Source organism: Sinocyclocheilus anshuiensis, unplaced genomic scaffold (genome assembly GCF_001515605.1).
Source record: "Sinocyclocheilus anshuiensis isolate Anshui unplaced genomic scaffold, SAMN03320099.WGS_v1.1 scaffold532, whole genome shotgun sequence".
NCBI classification, from domain to species: Eukaryota; Metazoa; Chordata; class Actinopteri; order Cypriniformes; family Cyprinidae; genus Sinocyclocheilus; species Sinocyclocheilus anshuiensis.
In genome coordinates, this window is record NW_015555819.1 from 846,409 (window position 1) to 854,375 (window position 7,967).

General features: G+C 34.6%; 2 protein-coding genes across 4 annotated transcripts in view; both read right to left on the bottom strand.

The window, feature by feature from the left end:
- LOC107675253 (myoblast determination protein 1 homolog) overlaps nucleotides 1-1,302 on the bottom strand; it is a 2,143-nt gene extending 841 nt beyond the window's left edge. Inside the window, exons 1-2 of the mRNA XM_016469530.1 lie at nucleotides 620-1,302; nucleotides 189-267 (exon numbers count right to left, since the gene is read on the bottom strand). Of these exons, the coding sequence (XP_016325016.1) occupies nucleotides 189-267; nucleotides 620-1,129 (589 nt within the window). The 5' untranslated portion in view covers nucleotides 1,130-1,302. The remainder of the gene's footprint in view (nucleotides 1-188; nucleotides 268-619) is intronic.
- A 2,066-nt stretch (nucleotides 1,303-3,368) lies between these two features.
- On the bottom strand, nucleotides 3,369-7,376 carry LOC107675262 (ferritin light chain, oocyte isoform-like). Of its 3 annotated transcripts, none has more exons than XM_016469542.1 (3): nucleotides 7,061-7,376; nucleotides 5,822-5,968; nucleotides 3,369-3,751 (listed from the first exon to the last, which is right to left on the bottom strand). In XM_016469542.1, exons 1-3 carry the CDS (start codon nucleotides 7,226-7,228, stop codon nucleotides 3,467-3,469), a joined length of 600 nt encoding a protein of 199 aa, XP_016325028.1. In that variant the 5' UTR covers nucleotides 7,229-7,376; the 3' UTR covers nucleotides 3,369-3,466. The 3 variants fall into 3 exon arrangements, with proteins under 3 accessions (XP_016325028.1, XP_016325030.1, XP_016325029.1); XM_016469544.1 differs by lacking the exon at nucleotides 3,369-3,751 and adding an exon at nucleotides 5,261-5,634; XM_016469543.1 differs by lacking the exon at nucleotides 3,369-3,751 and adding an exon at nucleotides 5,261-5,637.
- Nucleotides 7,377-7,967: the final 591 nt, after the last annotated feature.

Genomic DNA, 7,967 nt, shown 5'->3' on the forward strand with positions numbered 1-7,967 from the left:
TTCATCTGTAAAAAAAAAAAAAAAAAAAAAAAAAAAGATAAAATAGCAGATTTAATTTTTAACTCAATTGCGATTTTAACTTTTAACGCAAATATTTTTTTATAATTTTGTAAAATAATTTTAACTGTGACTCACTCAATGTGTGTTTGTTTATTTAGTACAATGACAGTTTTCGACGCATGACCTACCATTTGTCGTGTCGTTGAAGTATGAGCTGTCATATCTGCTCCGTCTTCTCGACTGACATGTAGGACCCATGAAATCCATCTAGAAAATACAAAAAGAAAATGAGTTAAAGACACACATTTAAAGCATAGCCTATTTTACAAATAATTACTGAATATTCTATGAATGCTTAATATTATTAAGCTTAAATATTATTATTTTTTAATGTGACATTATCATTCGAGAAAGATAACATGCTACCAAGTTATAATCCGGTAAGCTATAATAATTCTTATTTGCCCATAAGTAAACCAAGTTTTAAAGTATAAAACCAAGTATAAACCATTATTGAATGAACGAACGACCAAATAAATATAGCCCAAACTAAATTAAATAATATAATTACGATACTTATCTCTAGCTACAGTATAGGCCTATAAAATGAACTTCTCACCATGCCATCAGAGCAGTTGGATCTCGGGCTGGAGGCATCGGAGTCTCCACTGTAATGTTCCAGAACGGGATAGTAGTTCTCCTCTTGACCCCTGAGCAGCGCCTGCAGAGACTCAATGTAACTAATGGCGTTTCTCAGAATCTCCACTTTGGGCAGCCTCTGGTTGGGGTTGGTGGACGTGCATCTCTTGAGGGTCTCGAAAGCGTCGTTGACTTTGCTCAGTCTTCTCCTCTCCCTCATGGTGGCAGCTTTGCGGCGGTCAGCGTTGGTGGTTTTTCTCTTGCAGGCTTTGCATGCCCACAGCAGGCACCTGCCGGCCTGATGATGCCCGCTGGGGGCCCTCACGTGCTCGTCCTCCATGTGGTGATGCTCGTCGGGCTTCAGCAGGCTCACGTGGACGAGTCTGGGGTCCAGGTCTTCAAAGAAGTGCATGTCGTTGGTGTTGAAGCAAGGGTCGTCGTAGAAATCATCAGCTGACGGGATGGGGAAGGGAATATCCGACAACTCCATCTTTATGTGTTAAGGTAAAAACAACAAATGGGTAGGCCTATACTTGAATGCTTCCCAAGTGGTAAAGTTTTTGAGGATTTAGGAATATTAAGACAAATTCCTCCCGACCCTGAAACAACTGTGTTGCTCAAGACAACAAAATCGCAGATCCTGGAAAGGTTTCTTTGCTTGTGCCCTTCAGGTACTTGTTGCTGGTGAGAGATCAGGGCCTGTTTATATACAGCCCAGCCGGCCAGGGGCGTGTCCTGCAGAAGACAGATTGACCAATGAACGTGAGTTTAGAAAGAGGGCGTGGTTTTGACTGTCTGGCACTTCAACTAATAAAAATTATGAATTAATTTATAAATAATGGTAAAAGTTGCTATTACTGCGTTGTTTCATATGTGTATTGAGTTGTAATCTCTTTCACTTGTTTGTTTGTCATCAAGTCACAGATTTTAGCTTACAATTTCCTGAAATTTCCCAGGAAACATTCGAGGAAGGACTTCCCTTTTATATTTTCTAAGGGAATCTTTCAACTATCATTTGTTGCTTGATAAGTCTGTAGCCTACTATTGCATTTGATAAGATGACAAACAATTCAGTAATACCCTAACAGAACAGAACAGAACTGTTAACATTTTGTTTTGGTTTCCAGTGCTCCATGCATAAAGATGTTCTTCCTTAGTATGCTTAATCGAAAAACGAACGCGAGTGATAAATAACTATTAAATATTAAAAATAAATATTGTTAAAATACATTGAAATACATGCACATGTGTATAGCAGTTAAGGCTTAAATATATTGAATGTTATGGATGCTTACCAGTGTTTAAAACAAAAACAAAAAAAACCTAGACCTACTCTGAATCATTTTTGGTTTGGATCAGTTGTTTAATGAAACACTGGAGCACTACAACACTTATATATTAATACACGTTTATATTACACATGCTTTAAAAAATAAAAATAAAAACACACACACGCACACACACCAACACAATAGATTACAAATGCTTTTTCCAAGGTGTACTTTATTTATTTATGAATTAATTACAGAAAAAAAATCTACAAGGTAAAGTTAAAGTATTTATTTCATGATCTATTTATGATGTTGCCAAGTTTACTTTGCGTTTCTTACAATAGCTGCTAGCCGCACAACAGTCCAACAAAAGGGGGCGTTAAAGAGCCAGATGAGAGTTAAAACTACTTTTCTGTTTGAGAAGCTCTAAATGTGTGTGTGTGTGTGTGTGTGTGTGTGTGTGTGTGTGTGTGAGAGAGAGAGAGATAGAGAGAGAGTTCCTCTGTCTCTCCTATTAGTACGTTTTGCCTGAATAGAGCCTGCTGGAGTTGATAGATTGTAAACTGGTTTTACATATATCCTAAGATTTTATGTTAAAAATGTTTTATGTTAAACTCATTTGTCACATAGCCTGACAATTGTGTGACACAATCATATTTTACTGTATTTCTTTTACCAGCACTTTTTATGCTATAAAGAAAAAAAAAAATACACATGTACGCATATACATTTTGTGTTTATTAAAAACAGTGCAGGATAACATTCAAAAGTCAAAACATAGAAGACAAGGTCAAATATTCTAAAATATACTACAATATTTAATTTTCCAAAAAATACAAATGTCATTTTCATTTGAAATAATGCTCACTAAACAAAGACATGCAAATGTTAAATATATATTTACTTTTCAAAAGTAAAAATAAAATAAAATACAATATTGTTTTTAAAAATAAATACAAATACATTTCTCACACACAGGATAAACAGGGCAATGCAGTGTTCCATATATAATTGTGAAGCACTAAATAATAATAATAATAATAATAATAATAATAATAAAATAAAATGAGAGAGAGAGAATGAAGTTTAAACTCTTATTCGGCTTACTGTCACTAAAGAATACATTGATTTTACTGGAATGACATTAAAATATCTACAACTGGAGAGACTTGTTACATACAAAACTGGCACTATTGTGAGTGCATTTATGCACTTTATTTTCCCTTTTGGACCAATATGTAATCTTTCTCAGACTTATGTAATATGTAATCTGTTTAAGGGCCAAAGGCACACACTTAAAAAATTAGGTGTAGGATTTACTTTGAAACATTATTAGGCTAGTCAATTTCACAAATAATTACAAAGAAATGGCAAGTAACACATTGAATTAAACACAAAATTATTAAGTTGAAATGAAATAATTCAGTTGAAATATTAAGATGAAATAGGCTATTCTTGTAAAAGGTACTCCAATAATCTTTGCTTTTTTTTACTACTTTGAATAGTCACTTTTTACAGTGCAAACATGGTTCCTAAATGATTAACAAAGAGAAAGACTAAGCGGTCTCTTGTAGCCGGTCGATGAGGTACTCGCCAAAGCCACCCGTGCTGTCACCGGTGCAGCTCACTCTGCGAGCGCTGGTCAAGAGGTCACCGACGAGTTTGACCTTTGGGACGAGGGGCTGAATGAACTGACTCTTGATTACGCTGGCGGTGTGTGGATCTCCGTACTCATGCGCCAGCTGATTCAGCTCCAGCATGACGCTCATCTCCTCCTTCCACTGGTTAAGCATGATCTCCAGAGCAGGAAGGACGGCACACACCTGTTCAGTGCATGACCTCTGTAAATGTTACATATTGTAGGTTAAATATAAAATGAATCGGTTCTGGGAGCTGATTGGTGAATGCAGCTTTCCAGCACCCTTCTAAAATCTAATAGCCCCTACAGGCGCTTGGACTTCACAGACGCTTGTGAGGGAAGCCCGTGAGTGTGCCATTTGGGACGGGGCTGATATAGCTTGGCCTTGAGTGCTGTTGAAGTTACACATGCTTTTCTAAACTAAATTTTGTGTCTAATTGGTAAGGTATTCATCATGGTAGAATCACAGCAGATCACATTTGGGTCAGCGACAAATAAAAGTGTCCATGATTAAAAAACAAACAAAAAAACATTAAAACTTTTACACAAAGTACTTTGAAATGTACCTTTTGTATTTATGTTGGTTTCATATGGTTTAAAAAAATTTAACATTTTAAAGAAAAGTTTCACTTGAATCACTATAAAAATGTCATGCGGTGTTACCATCAAGTAAATAGTAACAATTTCCTGACATTTTGGATGCATGTGAGTGTGCTTAATCATTATTTTTGACCACATTTTTTAATATTTTTTTTAAGGTTAAAAGTTTTTACAAATATCACAGATTATTTATTCAAAATATCATTACGTTTTTGGGAGTTGCATCACATGACATTTCACAAACCGGAAAAAAATCAAATGATCTGATATTTTATAAAGGTTTTTTTTAAATAATAATAATAATAATAATAATAATAATAAGAAGAAGAAGAAGAAGAAGAAGAAGAAGAAAAAGAAGAAATGAAAATATTTTGTTAAACTATTTTTTCCTAATAAAATATTATGCCAAACTACTTAAAAAGGGGTTTCTTTCAAGAATTTAAGTCTTTTAATTGTGTCTTCTTCATAATATAACAGGACAGCTGTAGCACTTTGTTCCAAAAAAAATCAACATTTAATTCAGAAATGTAAAAACATGCTCATAATTAAAAATAGGTTAATGCTTTTATTCTGTAAGGATGTAATCAAAAGTGACAGTAAAAAAATGTATAATGTTACAAAAGATTTCTATTCAAAATAAACGCTGTTCTTTTGAAATTTCAATTCATGTCAGAATTTTTCACAAAATATTAGGCAGTTTTCAAAATTGATATTAATAAGACATTTCAGCATAATCAGCATATCAGAATGATTTCTGAAGGATCATGTGACACTGAACACTGGAGTAACGATTCTGAAAATTCAGCTTTGATCACAGGAATAAATTACAATATATTCACATAGGAAACAGTTATTGTAAATTGCAATAATATTTCACAATATTTACTGTATATGCAGCCTTAGTGAGCATAAATAACAAATCGTTTACATGTATTTTTGAATAAATAATCATTGAAATAATGTAAATAACTCTTCTATGCTGTAAAAATGCTGCAAAAGCTTTATTAAACAACTTAAAAACCATCTAAATGGATCAGTCCATGTATTGGTCAAATTTGAATTGAGCTACAATTAAGTAAGACAGCACACAGTTGTTTCCAAGTGTGTCCAACCATCACCCCGCACGGATGAGCGGCTAACAAGGTGTTCAAAATCGCTGCTGATGGACCCTCACCAGTCCCATTCCGGATCAATTTTACACGAGTCATAAAATCAACAAAGGCTGGAAAGTTAAAAAAAAATAGAAAGAAGAGAAAGGAGAAGAGAGGACGCAGTGTAAAGTGACAGCAGCGAGTGCCATGGAATCCATCTGGAACTACAATTAATGCACTGTTCTTCCGCCTTCACATTAATCTCGCCAATTTTCCGGAACTCAGGGGAAACGTATACCCTAACAGCCATTAAAGGGGAGATCTCTGCAAAACCCCCCGCTGGCTTACCCCCATTGCTCTCGTTCTCTCTGCCCTCCATCCCCCTTAAGAGCTGCTGCTGACAAGGGTCAAAAGAAAAAATAGGCTTATGATCATAACACTTTGAGTAAACATGAGTTTAAACGAATGAGATACCTTCTTTGTTCCATATCTAGGTGCTATTTCTTTTAAGCAAAAATACAGGGCACTTCGGCCAAGTCTTGTGGTGGTGCTCTGGTTAACTGGTTAGATGGGTGAGTTACCTGGATGTTCTTATTGCAGTATTTTCCTCCGCGCTGGGACAGATACTGCAGCATTGCCTCTGCCCGCTCTAGTTCCTTCACTGATTCCTGATGAAAATACGCAGACACTCTGGGTAAAGCCACATCACTCTGCTCAAAGATTTTGGCCTGAAACACAGAACGGAAGACAGATCTGATTTAGAACAAAACTAAGTCAAAAATTATTTTGCTAACCACAGTTTCCTGTAATGTTTCCTGTAAGAGAAGAAAATGGGTCAGGATGTTTTTTTTAAATAAGATTGTTTTTGCTTTCTATTTATTTCAAACATAATAATAATAATAATAATAATAATAATAATAATAATAATAGTAATAATAATAATCATATTAGCCCCTTCTATTTCAGCCTGCTCTAAAGGCATATTATTTTATTATTATTTTAATTTCAGCTTAAGTTTCACTTTTAACTGTTTTTCTCTAGTTATTATTATTATTATTATTATTACCTTATAATGTCATATTGTACAGCACTCTGTTCAGTCTTGGTTGTTTTTAAATGTGCTTTATAAATAAACAATAAATCTATTACAATCACACTGAAATTTGGCAAAAGAAGTGGCAAAATACTTTATTATTGTTAATAATATTACAAAAAAGTGTCAGGTCATGTGATAAGAAGACATTTTGTTGTCATGTGACAAGAACTAACTAAAGTGAGGACCACTTTAGACCCCCTTGACTGTGTTGAGATCAGTAAGTTTTTGATATTCATGATTTGTTATCTTTGTAAAAAAAAAAAAGAAAGAAAAAGAAAAATGTACTTTTTAAAACATTTTGTTGAAAATGGTAAAAACGTTTTTTTCAAAACTCTATAAACCAACTTGAATGAAAAGATGGCATTTCTAAGGACTTTTTCTAAAAGTACATTTTTAAAATATTACTTATGTTTATCATCTCAGACGTACTTGTTTTTCTTTTACCCAATGAAGTTTTAATAAAACAGCGATACAGTGATAATATCCAGTGTATTTATACAGGGTGTCTTTGGTGGTCTCGGGCTGGGTGGGGGTTACTATACAGTAGGCTGACAACAACCTGATACTAAACTTTCCCATACAACGCAGTTTAGCATACATCTCTATAAATATAAATCTTCACAAGGCAATGTGGCAAATTAAAGCAGTTTAATTCTGCTACACTGATGATTTGGGGTGCTATAGCCCTATAACTTTGCATCATGTTTTACAGTAAAGTTCTTACCAGCGCTTCCAGTCTGTAAGAGACCTCCATAAGCAAAGTGGAAACTCCACACAGACTTTCCTCCACGACAGTCGGGAAGTTTTGCCTCGCTAGACTCCCAGCAGAAGATATATGTGTTTTACAGAGGGGAAGGCAAGTTTTTATTCGCTTTACTCTCGGTTCCGACATGTTTACGCTGTAACGGACATCTGCCCTCGGCGATTTCACGCGTTTCGTATGTCCTCACATGACTCAGTATGTCGTATTTCCGTATTGTGAAGAAATAAATGAGCTAATGATGAAATAGTGATGAACTAAAATTCAAAGTCGACGGCTGCAGCGGGAGGACGAAACTTGCAAACGTTTCCCGTTCATTCTGTCAAGTTCATCCGGTATTATGTGGGTGGATGCATAAGTGGGCAACCTGCCCTGCGGACGTATGGTTTTACTCTGGATCTAATAATTATATTATTCTTTTATGGCAGTTTCCCTGCTGAACAGCCTAAACAGGTTTGTTGGTCTTACAGTAGTAGCACTTGTGAAAAAAGATGGCTTAGTTAATTGTATTGTAATGTACACTCTAAAAATGCTGGGTTGTTTCAACCCAACTTTGGGTCAAATATGAACTAACCCAACAGTTGGGTTAAATTTTTACATTAAATGTTTAACCCAAAAGTTGGGTTAGTCCATATTTGACCCAAAGTTGGGTTGGCTAACATACTAAAGCACATGTAAAGTACTTTATTATAAACTGTAGCTTTATTTTAAGTGACTATTTTAAATGTACTAAATTGTATATATATATTTAAATACATACAGGTTTCAATAGAATTACATTAAAGTATATTTTAGTTTACCATAAATGCTTGTCAGTATACACTTTAAACATATTACAAAGACAATAGAAGTAATTATGAAATTGCATATA

Excerpts from the sequence above, each read along its gene's own strand:
- LOC107675262 (XM_016469542.1), bottom strand. The coding sequence starts at position 7,228 with ATGTCGGAACCGAGAGTAAAGCGAATAAAAACTTGCCTTCCCCTCTGT. Across the intron at positions 5,969-7,060 it reads CTTACAGACTGGAAGCGCTG|GCCAAAATCTTTGAGCAGAG; the intron begins GTAAGAACTTTA and ends TCTGTGTTTCAG. Across the intron at positions 3,752-5,821 it reads ACTGCAATAAGAACATCCAG|AGGTCATGCACTGAACAGGT; the intron begins GTAACTCACCCA and ends TAACATTTACAG.